Below are 22,229 nucleotides of genomic sequence, written 5' to 3' on the forward strand. Positions count from 1 at the left end.
ACGATAGCATGTATAAGCATTTTTTAAACCTGTAGCAAATTTTTTAGTGTACTCTAAAATCTCAATTGCTTTTTCTGTGTGTTGAAAAGATTCATTAAGCCCCTTGAGAGTGAAGGAAGGAACAGGAGTTTCAGTTGTGAAATCTTCTTCTTCCTCAGCTTCCTCACATTTTGCCATTCAAGGAAGTCTTCATTTGTGATCTCTCCATTGTGTGCTTGAAGCAGATCAGTGACATCAATTGTAGAAACCTGAAGCTGCAATTCATTAACAGTATTAACAACTACTTCTATTTCATTTTGTACAATCACTGCTGTTTGCTTATGATCTCAATTTTTGTTTCCAATGAAATAAGACAAGACAGCGAAAATGAAGAGCAACACAACCACTCTTTTTGTAACATCAGCTTGGTAACTGCTTTGTTTGTTATTTGGTTTTTAGGAGCATTAGCAACCAAGGCCATATTGCTCCGGGGATATGTAGTGGTCATTTCCTGACCTTTCTGCTTCCTCTGTATTTGGTGGTCACGGGCCCGAACCCCAGTCTAATCAAGAAGCATGTGCTACGCACTGCTGCTGCTCCTGCCCACCTGGCTACGGAGGTGCTGTAACTGCTTTGTTATGTGAGTCAGTGAGATGCTCTCGTCTGTCTAAATGCACAGTAGTACTGTATTGTATAGCTAAATGTGCAGTTTGAAATGCTGTGTTTAGCATTTATTTATTGCAATGAATGTTCACATTTTTGATTTTGTTGATACTTGAAAAAAAGAACTCATAAACCCAAGATCTCGTAAAGCGGTAACTGCCTGTATATTATTTAAAATATTTATTAAAAATTAATTGTGCCTGTATAAAGAATTGAGGGTTGTGCACTTGGATGACTGCCCTTAAACATTCAAATATTAGAGTTGCAAATTCGCTTTATACCACCAATATTCAGACAGAAGAATTTGCCATTGATGAGTTAACCTCTGTTGCTAAAAAGATTAATATTAAGAAATGTCCAGGAATAGTCCTGGTTGAAAATACATTTATTTTGTGATTTTTCAAATTGCGTCCACAAGTACTGTTTTTACTTTTTAACAAATGTCTCCAAGAAGGTCTCTTTCCTGATATGTGGAAAATTGCGCTTTTAAAACTGATTAAAAAAACCAGATAAACCAGCATTAAATCCTAGATCTTATAGGTCTATTGCACTTTTGCCAAATCTTGGGAAGTTGCTAGAGCGTCTAATGACTCTGCGTTGTTACTGATCTTCTTCAGTCGAAAAATATGGTGTCCTCTAATCAATACGGGTTCTGTGTAGGGAAGTCCTGTGAAGATGCACTTGTTTAATTTGCTCGCAACATTGAGAATTCAACATCAAAGTACATGTTAGCTACCTTTGTTGATTTCGAGGCCGCTTTTGATTCTCTATGGTGGCAGAGTGCTCTCGAACAGTTAAGATCAGCTGGATGCTCTCAGAAACTATACCGCCTGTTCACAAGCTATTTCAGTAATCGTCACATTTTAGTGAAATCTAAATTTCAGGTGATGTCTAGAGAAGTTTCACGAGGTGTCCCCAGGGGTCTATCTTAGGGCCTCTTATATGGAATATGGTATTACAGGATCGGATTTCCCGTTGTTTCAGTAGTACTAAATCATTGCTTATGCCGACAATCTTGCTATCTTAATTCGTGGTTCATCTAGATCTGCTATCAAAAGTAATGTCAGTGATGTCTTACAAAATTTATTTCAATGGACAGTGGATAATAAATTGACAGTAAGTTCGTCTAAGACTAAAATGATGATCTTTGGATCACATTTAAACCCTCAATGACCCCGTTTAGTGAAGATTAATAATAACAGGACTCCACTTGTCTCTGAAACTAAATTATTTGGGATTACAGTCGACTCAAAGCTTAATTTTGTCTCTCATTTAAATAATGTAACAACAAACATCAGAAGATTCACTAGTGCTATTGTAAAAATTTCTCGTTCAGACTGGGGACTTTCTAGATGTACCACGAGAATCTATTATAATGCTGTGTTCCTTCCTATGGCTACTTATGCTGCAGGTGTATGGTTTCACAGGCTTAGAACTGTTAAATTTCGATTGAAGTTGGCTACTATGCAACGTACAATATTATTATGTATGTTAAGAACTTGTACTGTTTCAACTTCTGCAGTACAGGTTCTTGCAGGTGTATTGCCATTGGACCTTCACGTAGCTTACAGAGGTCTTTGTTATAGGTTAAAAAATCAACTATCAACTGAATTTATTGGTTTGGTTCTGAATATTAATTCAGGTATTAAGCAAGAACGTAATCGTTTGTGGAATGAAATGATTAATCTATGGCAGACACGCTGGGATACGTCATCTGTCGGATCTGTTACTAGGACTTTTTTCCCTGGGTGACCTTTTGTGTAAAGCAGAAACCAGTTTGGTTCTCTTTAGACTTATATACATCCTTCCTCTTAAAGGGACATGGATCTCTTAACGAAAAACTGCCGTTTTGGTCTTTCTAGAATGGAAGCTTGTCAATGCGGGGAAAATGAAAATTGGAGCCACATTTTATTTGAATGTCTGCTGTATAATGACTTGAGAGATGTTCGTTGTTCGTCAGTTTCTACACTCTCTCATGGGTATGAAACTTTGCTAGTGGGAGACAAGAATTCTTATATTGCTTTTCAGCAGTTTGCATCTGATGTTTTCACAAGAAGAATTAGTTATACGGCTACGAATAATTCTACTCCTTTGTCTGGTGGAGCTACTCAATAGGGAGCAACATTCCCAATTTTTTTTTTTATTATTATTAATATTTTATATTATTTAATTTATTTTTTTATTATTATTGTTTATTTATTTATTTTAATTTTTTATTTTTTACTATTTAATTTATTTTTTATATTATTATTTATTATTTTTTTAACACCATGGGAAATCCCTTTTTTATTTAATTTTTATTTTATTTTATTTTATTTATTTTTATTTTTTTTCTCTCCTCTGGAGTGGGCCCCCAGAGGAATCTGGCCCATCTTTTGCCAACATCAGGTGGGTCAAAGTCTTGAATTGAGATGGTGCAAGCTTCATTGAGACTGGCCCACCTTCCTGCGGTGTGGACGAGTACCCAGAATCATCAGTCCAGGTGACTGATGATTTTGGGTAGCCAAGTGGTCAGACACAACAACAAAACACACACATAATAAACATACACTACTTATTTCTGGCCCTTCTACAGTGGTACTGTTCTTCACAGAGATACGAGGCGGAGATGAACTGATGTTCTAGGTGCCGCCCATTACAAAAACACATGTCCACATGCCCTTAAACATCTTTTGTGGATAAATAAGTCCTAAAACCCTTTGAAATGAAAACAGTTATATAAAGAATGAAAACAAGAGTGATGAATCATAGTAGGTTAGATTTTACTAATATATTATTAAATCATATTTCACAGTTATCACATTTAATAATCATTATTATGATAAGCTTGTGAATGAGTCATTGAGCTATTATCATGATGGTATTCCAGAGAATTATTCTAAAATGGCCTAAGGCTAAGAGGTGGGAAAAAAATTACCTATACTAAAAAATGGGTTGCAAGTTATTAGATTGACTGTATACACAGAGCTGTGAAAATTAAGGTCACACAACATTCATAATTTATAATATCTTATTTATAATGGAATTATAAATTATGGAAAGCTTACATTCAGTAATACTATTACGATTTTATTTGGGTTTTTTTTTTTTTTTTTTTTAGGAGCATTAGCAACTAAGGCCATATTGCTCCGGGAATATGCGGCGGTCATTCCCTGACCTTTCCGTATTTGGTGGTGATGGGATCGAACCCCAGTCTAATCAAAAAGCGTGTTAAGCACTGCTGCTCCTTCCCACCTGCTACGGAGGCGGCACGATTTTATTTTATAGTAGTGATAGCTAAATACTTCGAAACATGAAAGAAAATCCAATAGTTTGTAACAATTTATTTGATGAGAATAATGAAACAGGGCTTGTAAACCAAATCCATTCATTCATACCAGGAAAAGCTTGAAAAATTTCTTTGCAAAGACTTGTCTGTCCTGTGCCCAGATTCATTACCCAGGTTGGCTGATTGTACCCATATCCATACTGAATATGTTTCTTTGGTATATTTTTTGTACTTTATAATTGAACACAGACTTTTATATAAAAATATTTGACTTAGTAAACTTTGGTAGATATAATTTTTTCTGTATAACTGAGAGATGGAAGTTTTCTATCTACAAAACCGTCTGCAGTTCCATGCCATGGTTTAAATTACAACAGGCTTACCATTAGGTCCAGGCATTATGATAACAGTTTTAGAGGTAACTTACTCTTTCTTTATACAAATCAAACTTCCTTTTCAGAAAAAAACAAAAAATTGGAACAAGCTTACCATTTGCTATGTTTCTGTTGTTGACATCTGTGTATAGAAGACTCATAAGTATTACAGTGGAACCTTGATATTACTTGGGTGTCAAGTGACAACTTTAGTACCCGAGTTATAAACAAAGCTCGTTATAGCTGAAAAAAATTTTACCTTTTTTTTTTTTTTTTTTTTTCCAGTTTTTTTAACATAAATACATTTTTACTTAGTAAATAAATAATTTACTTACTAATGTTTTATGAGTATATAGACTAAAGACATAAAGTATTAAAGGTTATATCATTCCCTTTACATTTTACTAATACATAATGCTGTTGTGGATTTGCATTTTACACATCCGTTCTGAAATAGTAATGTAATTTAGTTTTCCAGAACTAATGGCATCATTTTATTTAATACTTAAACAAAATGATGTTTAACACTGTTCACAGAAGCTGCAATTTTATCCTCACTCAGGTAATGTGCAACTGGAGCTTCTGCATCTATCTCAATCCAAGCAGCCAGGTCAGGTCATTTGCTCCAAGACTGCCACCAAGTACATTACAAGCAGCCTTTGCTTCTTGTTCTGAAAATGCTGCTAATTCAGTGTTATTATTATTAGTGATCTTGTCTTTTCCGATATATTTTTTCAGCACTTTACAGTTGCTGTTGGGCTTATTTTCTCCCATGCTAATCCAATATTGTATGCAACGTGTTTCAGTGTTACTGTTTTCAGAAATTCTAGAACTTGAATTTCTGAGTTTGCAACACCAGCAAGTAACTCATTACGATGGTAGGCTTTGGAAGCTAAAATAATGCCCTGATCCATGTGCTTAATTAGTGGAGTTGTCTCTTGGCAGAAACACAACTCTGATCTTGCCATCTTTAAATTTCAGGATATTGGCCAAAGGATGAGCTGGACAGTGATCCAACAGTAACAGAGCCTTTTTTTAAAGTTTTCTGGAAAGCAAGTGGCATCTCACCAACAGTACAAACTCCCTTTCAAACCATGAAGCAAAAATATCTCTCTTCATCCAAGTGTTGGAGCTATATTTTATAAATCATGGGTAGAGATTTCTTGTTTATGTGCTTAAAACTCCAGGAACTTCAACTTTTACCAGTGCACAATGGCTTTAGCTTGTGATTTCCAGTCTTGTTTGCACGCAGTAACACAGAAGTTTCCCCTCTGGTTGTTTTCATGCCTGCTTTATTGGATGCCTTTTTTTTTAATATCCAGTGATTTGTTGGGGAAAAGTTTAGAGTACAGCACTTTTTCGTCACAGTTGTACAATTGTTCATTTGTGAATTCACCACCTTGAATCACATTACGTAGAAATTCAGGAAACTGTAAGCTTAAGCTTATTTAAAAAAAAATAATAATAATTTTTATTTATAAATAAATAAATTAAGATAATAATAATAAAGTATATGGGCGAAATTAACATGAACATTCTGTATAATTAGAAAATTTCAGTGAACAACAGTTATACACACAACGAACAGTTGTAATGGGATAAGGAATAGTCATTAGGAAAATATCTAAGGGCGAGACCATATTTCTCAGAAGTACGGTGAACATTCAACTTACTTAGGGGAGGTCAGGTCAAAAGTCGGGAAATTTAGGTAAAGTTCGGATATGTAAGGACTGGTTCAGTGGCAAGTAAGCGGAGTTTTTCGGAGTTAGCAAGTAGGGAAGCAGTGAGTAAGTTAGTAGTCGAGAGAAGTCGTGGTTGAGAGTTGTAGTTAGGTGCAGATATGTAACTAGTAGTTCAAAGAGAGTAGATAAATTTATAGTAAGTGGGCTGTTTAGTATGAATAGGCCACATTAAAGTGAGTTTGGTCGAAGAGAATCTTGGATAATAACAAGGAATCTGATGTGGAAGCTATTAAAGAAAGTGCCGGAAGATCAAGGAGCTGGTCCAAAAACTCGGAGAAATGAAAGTTATTGTAAGTACTGTTTCGTATTATTATTCCTAGTCAAGGAAATAATTCAAAAAAAGGGAGAAAGGCATTCTGAAATCCTAACTGTGATAAATTTGACTAGCCTAGGAGGTAGCTGGATAATCAAATTGGATGTCATAAATTAACTATATATAATTCAATTTAGAAATGAGATATAGAACGGACTTGTTGTAATTGTCTATCCCAGTGGGGGAACATCTGTAATATGGAAAAGTTTTCTTGTGATAAATTTTGTATGTATTTAAGTCAGTTTCTATAATTAAACATGCTAAATTTTTCATGTGTATTGTCAGTTGTCTCACTAAATTTTCTAGCTAAATAAATAAATTGTCTGGAATTTTGTTAACGCAGTCAGAGGCCCCAGGATAACTTGTAGTTACCAGATAAAATTGACATGCCTATTAAGAAAGGAAGTCATACAAAACTCTTCTGCTGTAATGTCACCAAATGCAGATTCGCCTACAAAACTAACCTGGGATATCCCATGATGAGCTTTTTAATTTACAAAGCCACCCTTCAGAAGCTTTAAATGTCATCATTTTCACCAAGTAGCTTTGAAATTTAAGTGCCCATACTTTCAAAATCACCCCATATATCAGTTCTCCTTTGTTACACTGCTGTAAAAACCAGTGTTTTTACAGAAGCTTAAAAACAGTGGAACAGAGTAAATTTAAGTTTTCTTGAACAGTATAATTTTTTTCTTTTAGTGGCTTTACTCCAATTCTACTGATTAGGGCATTTTATCTACTGATAAAATGCCCTAATTAAAAGTAACTGATTAGTTATTTTAATTAGGGCATTTTTTTTTTTTAAACTTCAGTCTGTTATCGGTATTTCTCTTCTCTTGTTCTTGGCCATTCCCTTCTATCTCAGGGTAACTTTTTTTTTTTTGCCTGGTGCAGCATAAGTCTCTGGCTAATAATGAGTTTATGTTATATCTTGGACCTGCTTCTACTTCTTGGTTTTCTAGTTATTCTATTGCTTACTGATATAACAGGACCTTATGAGATGGGCAGTTATGCTCCTGGCATGTCTATGCTTTTTTCTTTATGCCTCTTTACTTTCCTATTCTAATTTTTATACTCCTTGAATGATTTTGTGCAGTTTGAGAACAGTTGTCCTATTTATGCCCTTCATTTTGCTTAAATTAACATACACATACTCCTCCTTCACTGTATGTATAGGATTTGCATCTTATTCATTTAGAATTTGAATCCAATTTGTATGTAATTAGCTATTGGCATTTGTATGTATTTGTATGGCTGTTACTCTCATTCTGCCAGTAAGCTACTAAATTGTTGATAATGTATTAGCATTTTATGGTATGACCTTTTCACCTGTCTCTAGATCCTGCTGGTAGATAATAATCAGAAACAGATAGTTATTTGGATATATATTGAATGGTGCTAGCCACTTCTTCAATAACTTAACATTCACTGCATCCTGCTTCTAATAATTGACATTAATTATATTAGCTTTATGCATATGTAATTTTTTAAGGGCTTTCTCTTTGTTTTAGCTCACAGCACTCTTATTTTTTTCCCCTTACTGTTTAATTGATCTGCCTATTTATTTTTACTCCTGCTAGAGTTTTTTATTGATGACTTGGCTAAGATAAGTTTTATTGGCATGCTAGGTTTACGCTGTTGGCACATTAGGTTTATTTCTCTCTTTACCCCCACTCGTTGCACTTTACAATCTTGATTATCTAATTCTGCATGTGTAGATATCTATATATTCCAGTATTACAGACTGAAGTTATGTTTAATAATTAGTTTGATAACATTAATATGTTCTGTTATTCTGCTTTATTTGCTTTACTTTATTTTTTGGGTATTTTAGTAAGCAATATATAATAGACTACATAACTTTAATTGCCTTTACTTGCTTTGCATAACTTTACTAACTTGCCTTTGATTTATTCTACTTTGTACAACTTTGCTTGCATGCAGTTTGTCTTGAAATATTTTGGTTCAGTAATTGATTTATTATATGCAAATATTCCAGATCACAACTATGTGAAGGATGTGCTGTTGGTCTTTTCCTTGGTGATAGCTATAGGAGGGTGTTGGTTTGCATTTGTTCAACACAGATATGCACAAACTCATATGCATAAAATGATGACAGATATGGAGAGTCTTCAAAATGCTGAAGAGGCTTTGTTTGAATTGCAAAAAGAGTAAGTAAATATCAGGATTTAGATGCACTTATTGTAATGTAGTATAACTTTATTGCATTCTTATTGTTTCTTGGCCTGCTGTACTTTCCATAAAGTGCACATAAACACTGCTTCCTTTGTACTTTTTTTTTTTAATGGTATAACATCATTCTTTGCTTTTTTTTTCTATAACAAATTCATAGGTTGTATTAGAGTGTACATTACTTGACAAAACATTTTGCAAAAACGTTAATTCAGAAACCTAATACATAGTAGAGTCGCCTTTGCTTGTGATCCTTGTTGATAGCACAGTTGGTATAAATCGCTATCTTCCCCACACTGGGTGGAAAATGCTTTTGGTTCAAATCCTATCCTGTAAATTACATGAGGAATTTTTATGGCCTTTCTCACAGTGTGACTGAGTTAATTAGTCTCAAGTGAGGATAGCACAGTTTTTTTCCTTCCAGAAACTCAGGTTTTTTGTCTAGCAGACAGGTAAATTGACCACAGAGTAAACACAATTTACTTATAATGATGTTTTAGTTGCTTTGGTGCTTAGTACGTGCACACACACACACACACACACACACACACACCCCTTGTTAGGCATACTTTCTTACACCTTCCAGTAGTTGTCTCACAGAATATTTCCCACTATTCATTCTGCAAAGCAGCTGCTAGAGCCTAGTTTTGAAAGGTGTTTTGACTGTAGCTTAATGTATCACCCAGATCATCCTACAGGCATTCAGTGGGGGTTGAGGTCCAGGCTCTGAGCTGACCAGTCTAATTTTTCAATGTCATTGTCCATAAACCAGCCCTGTATGACCTGAAGCATTTTCTTATACAGGCAACCCCTGTATAACACGGTGCTTCTACAACATGGTTTCTTTCTAACACGATTGATAAATTGCATCAATCCTTGCACAACATGATACTTATATAACATGGTTAGAGAATTTTGGCAAACCTCGCATAACAGTATATTTTTGAGCTTTTGTGCTGGGAAAACCCTGCTATTATGTTGGATGTAATTTTTCAACATTTCCACTCTTTTTGAATTCCTGCTGTTGCCTCACTAGTCAAAAAAAAAAATAATAAAATATTGAGAAATCCCTGTATTTTATTTTGTTGGGAAATCCCCATGTTACGTTCTGTGCTATTAAACTTGTGAAAAAAAACTAGATTTCAAAGTTTTTATTACTATTGGATAGCACGTCAGGCCATTGAAAAGATTTAAGTCATCCAAACGTTGAAGTTATGTTTCTACCACCACATCTGTCTAGGCTAATACAACTTCCTTCATTCAGCCATTAGATCAAGGCATTATATCCACCTTTAAAACTCATTACATCAGAAAATCGTTACAATGAATTTTGAAAAAAATTGGGAAAAAAAAAAAAGGTAATGGAGGCATGGAAACATTTCTCAATTGTGGACTGTATCAGAATCATAGATTTATCACTCAACTGTCAATGTTAAATGCGTGTGGAAAAATGTATAGTCAGTCAGTTCATTCAGGAAATATGGTCGAACTGGCATAAAATGGAATCGGTGTGATAGTAGAACTTGCTACATCAGTAGGAGAGGGAAGGTTTTGATTATATGACTACTGAAGTCCTCGTGGGTAGCACAGTTGATAGAATCGCCATCCTCCCCACACTGGGTGGAAAGACCTGAGTTTGAATCCCATTGATGATGGGAGGAATTTTTATGGGTCTTTTTTATAGCATGGCTGAGTTAGTCAGGCTCAGGCGAGGGTAGCATGGTTTTTTCTCCCGGAAACTGGTTTTTTGTCCATCAAAACAGAAAATCAACCTCAGGACACACACAATTTATAGACAATATACGCAGAGCAACATGGACTTAGTCGCGATGCTCCTAAAAAAAATTAAAAAAGATAAGATTACTGAAGATATTCAAGAATTACTGGTAGAAAAAGAGGCCGACGAAGCAGATTTGGTGGAAATGGCATCGGAAGTAAAACCAAATCAATTCAGAAGATTGATAGTGCAGATGAAAATTCTAAACTTCCAAATTTTACACTAAAAACGCATACAGGAATGGATAAGTTAGCCGAGCAATTAGAATCTTATTTTTTTTAATGCTTATTTTTTTAATCCTTGAATGAAAGGAGTCCATAGTTCAAAAGGGAGCTTCAAAAATGCTTAGTTCCATATGATAAAGTTCACAAAGATTACTGCTCATTTTCCTGTAGAAACACGTGCTGAGAACCGTGAGCCTGCCGATATTTAAGGATGTGCTGTACATTAAATCTCACTGTTGAAAAAGGAGGCGGATGCCTCTGAATGCTATGGTGTTTTAGCGCTTTTATCGGTTTTATTACCCTGTGTTTTATCAATTGTTTATTGTAATTTATTCATTACAGTTTAAAATTTCATATTTTATTGTACAGACAGTTACCTTTTTTATCAGTTTTATCCAGTGGAATTATATTATTCTATTTATTTCATTTATTTGCATCATTATTATTTTAATATAACACATGCTAGTTATTTATTTTATTTAATAACAGTTGGTGTAAGATTGTGCAGTTATTATGAACCAGATTATTGATTTTTTTTAAAGAGAGCAGAAGATACACAAAATCTAGAATGGTGTATTTTTGTTAGGTTTGTTAACGAAATTTTTGTTAATTTTGTTTACATTTTGTTAACGAAATAGTGTATTTTTGTTAGCTTTTGGAACATAACCCCCCCTTTTTTGTACTTTTTCTTAGTCCTGTATAACACGGTTTCGCACAACACAACATTTTATAGGAACCTAACTACTGAGTTATACGAGCGTTACATGTACTAGCAAGGGTCATTTCAGTAGTACTGCCAGTGCGAGTAGTACATAATTGTCCAAAATGTCCAAGTGTGTTATAGAGTTCATTGCTTCAGGTACTACACCAATGAACCAAGTCTAAATCAGCCATATGCCATCAAACTGCCATGTCTTTCTTAATGGTTGAGACGATACGATGCACTCTGACAGGAAGCATGCTTCAGGCAATCTCAACACTCTAACACATATATTGTAATGAAAATTGGTTATCTGATAGTTCCTCTGCTGCTCTTGGAGTCCACAAATGTTAGGAATTACACAACTTTGTTTGGCATTGGTGATTATGATTTGGACTTACACCGATGAGCCAAAACATTATGACCGGCGAGTTATTATGCAAATCGAAGCAACTGCAGGTGAACTATGCCGCTTGCGTGGGCCGGGACACATGTATAAAAAACACCTGATACTGAGCTCCGTTAATCAGTGTTACTCTTTTTCTTCAGATGGAAAAGGCAGCGGACTTAAGCGAGTTTGACAAAGGCCAAATTGTAATGGCCAGATGACTGGGTCAGAGCATATCCGAAACGGCACGGCTGGTGGGGTGCTCACGGTCAGCCGTGGCTAGTACCTACTGAAAGTGGTCTGAGGAGGGGGAACCCACGAACTGCCAGCAAGATGTTGGACAACCACAGCTCATCGATGCTCAAAGTGAATGAAGACTCTCCCAGATGGTACGTGGCAACAGAAGGGCGACTGTGGTGCAACTAGCTGGTAATTGGAATGCTGGTGACGGGAGTAATGTGTCATAACACACAGTACATTGAACCCTGCCGAAAATGGGGCTATGGCCGCAGGCTGCTCCAAGTGCCCATGCTAACCATGGTTCACCGGCGACAGTGCCTACAATGGGCAGACAAGCATCGAAACTGGACCTAGAGCGATTGGAAGAAGGTTGTCTGGTCCGACGAATCATGTTTCCTGCTGCTCTATGTAGACAGCCGGGTACGTTTGTGTCATTTACCTGGGAAGTGATGGCGCCTGGATGCACTGTGGGACAAAAACAAGACAGTGGCGGCGGTGTCATACTTTGGGTGATGTTCTGCTGGGATACCCTGGGTCCAGTCATCCATGTGCCAGGCACTCTGACGTCTGCCACCCACCTAAACAGCATTGCTGACCAGATACTCCCTTTCATGGCAATGGTCTTCCCTCTGGTGGTGCCGTCTTTCACTAAGATAATGCGGCATGCCACACCACCTTCATTGTTCGAGACTGGTTCGTGGAACATGAGGAAGACTTCCAGGTATTGCCCTGGCCTCCAAATTCCTCAGACATCAATCCCATCGAGCATCTGTGGTTTGTGTTGGAACGGCAACTCTGATCTGCAGCGTCTCAACCGTGGACCTTACAGGAGTTAAAGGATCTGCTGGTTACATGTTGGTACCAGATATCACGACACACTTAGAAATTTAGCCAGGTATGAGCTGGTATGGTGTGTGTGGAGGACCAACATCATATTAATTAGGTGGTCATAATGTTTTGGCTCATCGGTGTATGTGCATCTGCCCTACCACTAAACGTAATACTGTGGAGCTCCCTACAGATGGCTGGCACCGATGGATGTTCCTCTGGCTTCCTGCATCTGCTCCATGACGTTTTCCCAGACAGTATATGTGAGGTATGAACTATTCTCTTTCATTTTTTGTTGAATGTTTTCCCTGAATTTGCGAGGCTATCCAGGCATTTTTTTTTTTTTTTCCAATGAAGTAACCATCTTCCATCTTTGAATACCATCTGCCATAGTGGATTTTGTGAGGTTCAGATGAATTTATGCAGCATCCAGCCACTTTCCCTGGGAAAGTGGTTCGATGCCACATGTTGAAAATCTAAATTCTCATTCCATAACTCGTATTGATTTCTGGGCTGATGCATATGCATAGAGGACTTAGTATACAATATTCGTGGAGGTTCAAATACTTTTGGTCATGCAGTGCATAAATCTGTTGGTGGGAAGTAATAAAATAAATAAATTATTTATTTATTTATTTTATACAAAAGATATATTGTGGGCTATACCAATGTTCCGCAACCTGTTTCTCTTCATGGCACACCTTAAGTTATCCATGACCCAAGATTAAAGAACATTAAAAACTCCTCTGTGATTTGATTATCTTAACTCTAAATGATTTATTTGTTTTGAATACACAGTTTAGTGCACATTTTACATCACATAATTGATGACTGAGTACATCATGGTGACACTCAATTTTATTTCGTGTATTGACAAGCATTTGTCTGAAACTTTTATCAAGTTGTTTATTGTGGTTGGTTTCCAGACAGTATTGTCTACTGTTCACTTTTTTCCACATGTTGGGGAAAAAAGTGAACAGTAGACAATATTCTTCCCTAAAGGAGAGAATTTGGAGAAGTCATGACAAGATATATTGTGGGCTTTACCAATGTACCGCAACCTGCTTCTCTTCGTGGCACACTTTAAGTTATCCATGAGCCAACACGGCACATCAAAACGTTAATCCCCCAAAAAATCATAGTTTATGGCAATGTTAACATAAATATACTATAAGTTGCAATAGAATCAATTATTATTGTTCCAACAGATATTGGCTCATGCATATATTAGCATTTTATAAACCCTAAATCACTGTACAGAAGCAAAGCAAAGCCAAAAAAAAAAAAAAAAAAAATTCTATTAGTATTAACCCAAATAACTATGCATACCTTCAATGTGATACTTGTGCCTACTTGGTTGAGCACAGACTGCTGATGTGTGGCGGAATCATTGAAAAGTGCAAGCCTCATTTCTTCATCAATGGATCTGAGTCTCTACCTCTTTGATGTTTTAATTTCAGTCAAGGTCAAAAAGACCAGTTCGCACAAATATGTAGTCAAAAATGGTAATAACCCATTAATCACTATCGCCGGGTATTCTTTCCTTATTGACAACCAAAATGTGTCCAACTGCACTTCACTATGTTTTCATTGCAATGTTCTGTCCGCCTTCAGATCTGTTAGTTCCTCTTGTACCTTCATCAAACGAGATTTTGCATCCACAACAAATGGATCATGAACCCAGTCAATCTTCAATGCTGTCTCCAAAATAATCCTTGAACTTCTGCTGCAAGTTATCTAAATATTCTGTAACGAAGTCCATCACCACTTTATTATCAGCAGCAAGTGGCCATACAGTTGGGAACATCTCAAACAACCCATTTGCAATGCATTGTGTCCACAAATCCATCTTATTCTGAAAGCCTTCGATATTCCGATATTTTCTGAAAGAAAATATCGGAAAGTTATGCCAACTTAGTCCCCCATTCATCTTTTTCGTGGGTTTGAATCCCGCCTCCTGCATGGATCAGAATAGTGTAAAAACTTTGGGAGGTGCATTATGGCCACAGAAGCCAATGCACCAACAACTAACAAAAAAAAAAAAAAAAAAAAAAAATCTTGCAAATATTTTTAAAGGAAAATGGTTTGCAGGATGGCTTTGAATTATGAAAATTAGTTCAAACCGATATGATTATTAAAGATTTAACTGATTTTTTGTTTTATTTAATTGTTTTTAAAGTTTTATTCAGTTTTATTATTTTTATTTTATTTTATTATTATTTTTTTATTTTTGTTTGTATTATTGCTTAGGCTTGATAAAGCTAGACAAGAGCAGCAAAATGTTGTTATAGAAAAACAAAAACTGCTAAATAAACTGGAAAATGAAATTGAAACCACTCAGGTAACGTATAGGCATATTATTAGTTACTAAGAAATAGACTGTAAAAGTGTAAAGTTAGTTATTGATGTCTGTTAAGAAAGTTTGTTCAAACTTAATGAGTTCTTACCATCTAATCACCACATAATATAATAAATAACATATTGCCTCATGATGAAATTTTTATTTGTATGAGAACTTATCTGAATGTTGCTCAGTTGGAAATTTCTTATTGTAATATTTTCACAGTAAATCTCTGGATCAACTGATATTTTTTTAATTAACAACAGTTGATTTTACCTGTGAACAAATGTTTGAAATATTTCTTTGTTTACACAAAAAATTTTTAGCTTTGCATTTAAGTGATTATATCTCACAGGTTTGGTCTATATTTTGGAAGATAAGAAATAGTCTTGATTGTGTCCTTCCTGAGAAAGCATAGAAATTTTAGTCTTCAAGGCATGATATATAGGTGACAGACAGAAGGACCTGTGACATGTATACAAAGCAGTAGGGCACCACACACATAATGTGTGGTGCTGTTGGAACATGCAACTTCAACAGCATGCATAAAAGTGGAGATCACTTCCAACAGCTGTCTGGTTGTGGACATAAAGGAGGGCTGTGAAGCATTTCCAGTATTGTGAGTGAGTAGATCTTACTGACAATACTGGAACTTCTGCACGAGTAGATCTCAGTGACTTCTTTGTAGACAGTAATTGTTGGATCCAGTTGCAGGTGAATCTGTGATGAGGTTAACACTACTTGTAATGTGTTACAAAGAATAGTCTGAAAAGTGACTTCAGTGTGATTGAAAGATCAGATGTCATAATTAGAATGTAGCAGCAGCAGCAACTAAATGTATACACTCAGCAGCAGGGATGTCCAATAATTTTTTCAGATTGCAAAATGCAACAGACAGTGTCAGTGTTTTCAGAATTTAATGTGAGTTGTGAGCAATCTCTCTCTCTCTCTCTCTCTCTCTATCTCTATGAAAAAGGTCTGAATGGCTTGACTTAACACAACTAGATATGATCCATGATCAGGTTGCTGTACACAAATTGAAACAGCCACCTGTGCTCATCTGTGTGTGTGTTCAGTGGTGCTAAGAGAATATTCCATGGATTGATGAACAGAGATGGAATATGATGTTCTCACGAGTGTTTAATCTTTTTCATCAAGTAGCCATACACTTGTGACAACAGTCAAAGGAACTATTCTTTTGACTCTTTCAAGTAATAGAAAAGGCAAGAATTCCAGCATTTTTGTAATGTAGAACACATTTACACAGACTAAGTATACCTCATTCAGTAAACAGCTATTTCACTGGCTTGAGCTGCATAATCATCTATACCCTCATCAACATTCCGGGAACCACTATTATAAGAGACCAGTCCATTCAGGACTGGTCTCTTATAATAGTGGTTCCCTTATAGCAGTTATATATATATGGGTTTTTCAATGTAACTCTTTAAAAGAAAGGTTTAAAGAGGTAAACAGTACATTAAATGGTTTTGGTGAATGCAAGCTTAATAAATTAGGTATGACAGATGCACCTAAAAGCACAAAGCAATATTAAAAAGGATGCAAGAGTATATGTAATTAATATTAAATTAAGTAAGTATAAATGGATGTGAAAGTTACACAAGGTGCCAATAACTATAAGGGTGAGGAAAGTAGAAAAAGAAGAGTAGTAGATTAGTGAAAGGTGAAAGAATGTTAATATCCTAGAGTTTATAATGAATTAAGTAAATTATGGGCTGAATTGTCAAGCCAGTATAAAGTAGGGGAACTATAAAGTAAAGTTAGTACAACAAAATATTAATAGAATGCAAATAAAAATAAAATAAAAACGGTATAGCTGTCATGTCATCAGATATGGGGGGGAAAACAATTTTAGTAAAAGGTCTAATATAGGTAATGCAAAAAATTCTTGATCTGATGTCAGCAGAAATAAATATTGATACATGATTAGGTATTTCATCAGGGGACTACACCTGACCACGTATCAGGAACTGCATTTCTATACTTGTCCATAGTACACTGGTGTGCAAAATTTAAGGACCAGTCAGGTTTTCACCTGTAGCTTCTCATAGGAGTGGACTGGATACATAAATGATGAAGGAAACAACACTGGCACAACAACAGAAACAAAACAGTACAGAGGGACTTTATTCAAAAATGGCAACATAGCACTGGCTGCCATGATACAGATGCATCACTGCCAAAGATGGAACAAAGGAAAGAAGTGGTCCTTAGTAGGAGATATGGCCACCCCTAATGTCTATGCAGGCTTTGCACTGCCTGTCCATACTTAGGACAATGTTGTTGATAAGTTCTTGCAGTAACATCGTCCATTCCTCTGTCAGCGCCATCTTCAGCTGGTGAACATTTTCTGGTGGGTGTGGATGTGCTGCTAGATGTCTCCCCAGAACGTCTCGTGTTCAATGGGATTTAGATCGGGGGAAATGGGCAGGCCAATCCATACGAACAATGTCCTCACTTTCCAAAAGCATATCAGCAGCTGCAGTGTGATGGGGTGTGGCATTATCATCCATAAACACTAACTCGGGGCCAATGACCCTTTGGAACAGACGCACATGGGAAAGGATTACCTCAGTACAGTAGCATGCACCAGTTACAGTACCACCTTCCAGTATCTGGAGTTGTGTATGTCCAAGATAACGCCTCCCCAGATGAGAACACCTCAACTGCCATATCGATCCCTTTAAGTGATATTTGCAGGTGATACCATGTGCCAACCTCTTGCCAGAATTGCTGCTGAGACAATCTACTCTCAGTAAAGAGTACCTTAAGTAAATATTTTGTGGTGTAAACTTTAGAAATAGTGTTGGCCCTTAAGTTTTGCACACCAGTGTAGTAGAAGAAAAGTGAAAGGTCAAAAAAGGAATGAAATGAAATTAGCACTTTCTAATACAGTAGGGACAAGGTAGTCCCAACGCAGTGTAATTTATTTAGATACAAATTAATTTAGATAAAAATAAGTATTGAGTTCAGATAAAAATGGTTAATATAAATATGTAGAATTTAGTGTAAGACTTAATTTTGTTTAGATAAGAAATCAATGTATTTTTAAAATAAATTTGGAACAAGCAAATAGTATAAGGGCAAGGTATTAAATTGAGGATGGGGAAGGGAAAAGGAGTATTTTAAATAAATAAAGACGAAAAATAGCAATAGAGGTAGGAATGTTCGTTTCACCCTCGTATTACACTAATAGTTTAACGAATGGGAAGAAATTTAGAATTAGACAGCAGAAAGATAAAAAAAAAAAAAACAGAAAAAGTTATTAAATAACATTAAGCTTGCTGGGGTTGTGAAGCCTAACCTTGTAGTAAGGCCTCTGGCATTTGTAAGTGTTAGTATGAAAGGGAGCTAATACCAAATGCTTGTATTGAAAGGAAAAATGGAGAAATATGTGTTGTGACATGCCGAAAAATGAATCTAATATGAAACTAAAAGTATGATAGGACAGCAAAAGTGTATGATACCTGGAGTATTTCAAAAAATGTGAGGAGAAAATGAGCTGGCGGAAAAAATAAAGGCGGGGAGTTGAGATGCACAAATTCAGTAGTGTAGATGAATGTATGCAGGTTTAAACCAAATGAGCAATATATCTATATGAGAAAGCAATTTATAGCAGTGAAGCAGACTTAATAGTAAGCTGTGAAGAAATTCAAAATTACAGGAAAATAGACCTCTATAGTCGTACTTAGAATACAAGTGCATGGAGATAATTTATAATTTGGTGTTCTTTTATAATTATAAATTATAATATAATTTTATAATTATAAATTATAATATAATATAATTTATAATTGATAAGGTAAGATGAAAATAAATAAATTAAAAGTGCAAAGAAAAGGTGAAATATGAAGTAATTGTAGGTTGGTGATATAAGTAATTTTTGAGTCGAAATTTTGGCAAAACATAAATTTTTATGTCAAAAATAGAAAAGTAGGAAAATGGTATAGGGACAGGAAATAAAACATGGTAAGGGAAGGGAAAAAGGCGAATCAATCTTTTTACCTTATCTTTTATTTTATTTAATTAAGAGATAAGGTAAAAAGGTTGATTTAATTACAAACACTGCATCAGGGCTACCTTACTTATCTTTTGTGAAAGATCTATTACCCTCCTTTTTAATAAAAAAAAAAAAAAATTTTTTTTTCACTCTCTTTAGAGTTTCCTTTTATTATTTTTCTTCCATAACTATGTATAGAAATTCAGTTTATTGGTACATAATCAGGTATAGTCCCCTGATGAAATACCTGCATTATGTACCAATCTTTTTTAGCTCGCATCAAATATTTCAAATTTTTATTTTAATATTTTTCTTTCCCTTATATCATCAAATTATTTTTCGACATTCAATTTGATGCACACTATTTCTTTGTAAATTATTAATCATTATTATAATTTTTCTTGCTTATAGCTTCCTTTCTTTTAGATTGGCTCATTAATTCAGCCTTTAATTTTAGATAATTTGTTGCGTATTTTAGGTTCTTCACATTCTGTCCCCTTTTTTCCTCCTTAATTTTTCTATTTCTTACTTTCCTCTTCCTACTAGTTTTGGTACCTTGTGTTCTTTACTATTCCATCTGTTTGCATTTTTCTATCAATTTATTAATTCAAACTTAACCATATACATTTGTATCCTTTGCTGCTGCTTTGTGCACTTAGGTGCAATTGCCATTATAACCTTTTTAACATTTTAAAACATAATTGGCATATACCTCCATACATATCTTTCACTTTTTCTCTTTTTAGCCATACTAATATATATATATTTGTGTAACTTTCACATCCATTTATGCACACTTTTACTCTTTTTATCCATATATATATATGGATAAAAAGAGTAAAAGTGTGCATAAACGGATGTGAAAGTTACACAAAGTGCCAGTAACTAGAAGGGTGAGGATAGTTGAAAAATAAGTGTAGTAGATATGTGAAAGGTGAAAGAATGTTAATATCCTAAAAGTTATGATGAATTAAGAAAATTATGGGCTAAATTACTAAGCCAATAGAAGGTTGGAGAACTATAAAGAAAAATTAGTACAGCAAAATACCAATAAAATAAAAAGTGGTACAGCTGTCATCAGATATCGGGGGAACATATTTAGGTGATGGTCAAATATAGGTAAGGCAAGAATGTCTAAGCTGATGTTAGCTGCAACAAATATTGATACATGATCAGATATCTCATCAGGGGACTTCATATGACCATATATCAGGAACTGTTTCTATTCTTGTCCATAGTAGTAGAAGAAAAGTGAATAGCCAAAAAGCATTGAAAATAAAATTAGCATTTACTGATACCGTATGGACAAGGTAGTACCAACACAGTGTAATTTATTAAAGCGAAAATAAGGATTAAGTTAGAACAAATATGGTTAATATAAATATGTAGAATTTAGTATAGGCGTTAAAGGATGTAATTGTGTAGATTGGAATTCAGTAGTTCAATAAATAAATTTGGAACAAGCACATGGTATTGGGTGAGGTATTAAATTGAGGATGGGGAAGGGAAAAAGGAGTATTTTTTCCTTAGATAAATAGATAATCCTTAGATAGTATAGATAAATAAAGATGAAAAATAGCAATAGACGTAGGATAGTATGAACGTTCGTATCACCCTCGTATACACTAATAGTTTTATGAATGGGAAGAATGGTAGAAATAGACAGCAGAAAGATAAAAAGCAAAGAAAAAGTTATTAAATAACACTGAGCTTGCTTTGCTGGGGTTGTGAAGCCCAACCTTATAGTAAGGGCTCTGGCTTATGTAAGTGTTAGTATAAAAGGGAGCTAATACCAAATGCTTGTATTGTAAGGGAAAAATGGTGTAGGTCGAAAACAAATATAAAATGAAACCGAAAGTATAATAAGAATTGAACGATACCTGGAGTTTTCAAGAAATGCGTAGCACAAATAAGCTGATGGGAAAAATATACACAGTAGAAGGAAAAAGGCGGCGAGATGAAGTGTAGATATTCAGTAGAGTAGATGATTGCACACTAACTTCAACACATTAGCAATATATATATACATAATGAAGCAATTCATAGCAGCGTAACGGACTTAATAGCTGTGAAGAAATGCAAAATAGTGACCCCCTACTGTCGTATTTAGAACACAAGTGTATGGAGATAATTTAAAATTAGCGTTGGAAAAAGAAATGCGATTGGAATAGTAGGACTTTACCATGATAAAGTCATACAAAATTACAAAAATAAACACACTACCTTTCATAGATAAATAAAAAGCGTTGAACAAGGCGGTGGCAAAAAGAATAAAGATAAAATTTGTATACGGTAGACCAAATGATGAGGCTACGTTGTACTAAGCTGAATAGTCTTATATAAGGGAATGATCATAAGCATATCAGAGTATAGAAAGCAAAAATCCCTAAAAGTTTTGAGATAGAGAAAGATTAATAATTTAATCTGTAGTCCAAAAAGGTATAGTAGGAATCTAATTTAGCAAGAAAATATCATAATATCAGTATTAGTTTGCAAGAAAACAGCCTTCATACATCATCTGTCCATTCGCTCCAATAGTTTGTCTAGTTCTTCCTTGAATTTATTAAAAATACACACTTCACAACAAGAAATGGAAGTTTCCCCCAACTATCCACTGGCTGAAAGCAAACTTATGCATGTCTATCCTCAGATTGAATTTATGACACTGCAAGAGGAAGCATACCATCAGCATTGATACTCAATCCATTCAAGACCTTAAAAACTTCAATCAGATAACCTCACAGGTGCCTAAGTCTCCAGATTCTGCAATCTCCTGAACTGAAATCTTTCTTGGAAAGAGCACCCTTTTGTTCACCTCACTGATCTTCATATATCAGGACCTCCTTAACTCTACTGCTTCGTGCTAGCTTATAAATATAACACACCTATTGAAGCTTTCTGTATGTGGGTAAATACGGTGTCATCAAAATTAATAATTATAAAACTTTAATATCATATGGATTTCCGCCTACCACTGTCAACTGCAATATCTCCAACCTTAAAAAACAATTATCAGAGCTGCATAACCAGTTTATCATTACGCTGGTTGACAAAGCTGCCAACAACTATGTTTTCATATGTAAATCTTTTTGCTTTCATACATTAAATTCTGAACTCAATTCTAGTGAAACATACAAGCCTGTGACCATAACTGCAATATCATAACAAAAAAGTTAAT

General features: G+C 35.1%; 1 protein-coding gene across 1 annotated transcript in view; it reads left to right on the forward strand.

Annotated features, from left to right (window-relative positions):
- Positions 1–22,229, forward strand: part of LOC150089184 (stromal interaction molecule homolog) — a 112,352-nt gene that overhangs the window by 43,056 nt on the left and 47,067 nt on the right. The window contains exons 7-8 of the mRNA XM_090389670.1: positions 8,339–8,510; positions 14,940–15,030. Of these exons, the coding sequence (XP_090245796.1) occupies positions 8,339–8,510; positions 14,940–15,030 (263 nt within the window). The remainder of the gene's footprint in view (positions 1–8,338; positions 8,511–14,939; positions 15,031–22,229) is intronic.

This window comes from Mastigoproctus giganteus, chromosome 2, assembly GCF_048544385.1.
Source record: "Mastigoproctus giganteus isolate SK-2022 chromosome 2, ASM4854438v1, whole genome shotgun sequence".
Classification (NCBI taxonomy): Eukaryota; Metazoa; Arthropoda; class Arachnida; order Uropygi; family Thelyphonidae; genus Mastigoproctus; species Mastigoproctus giganteus.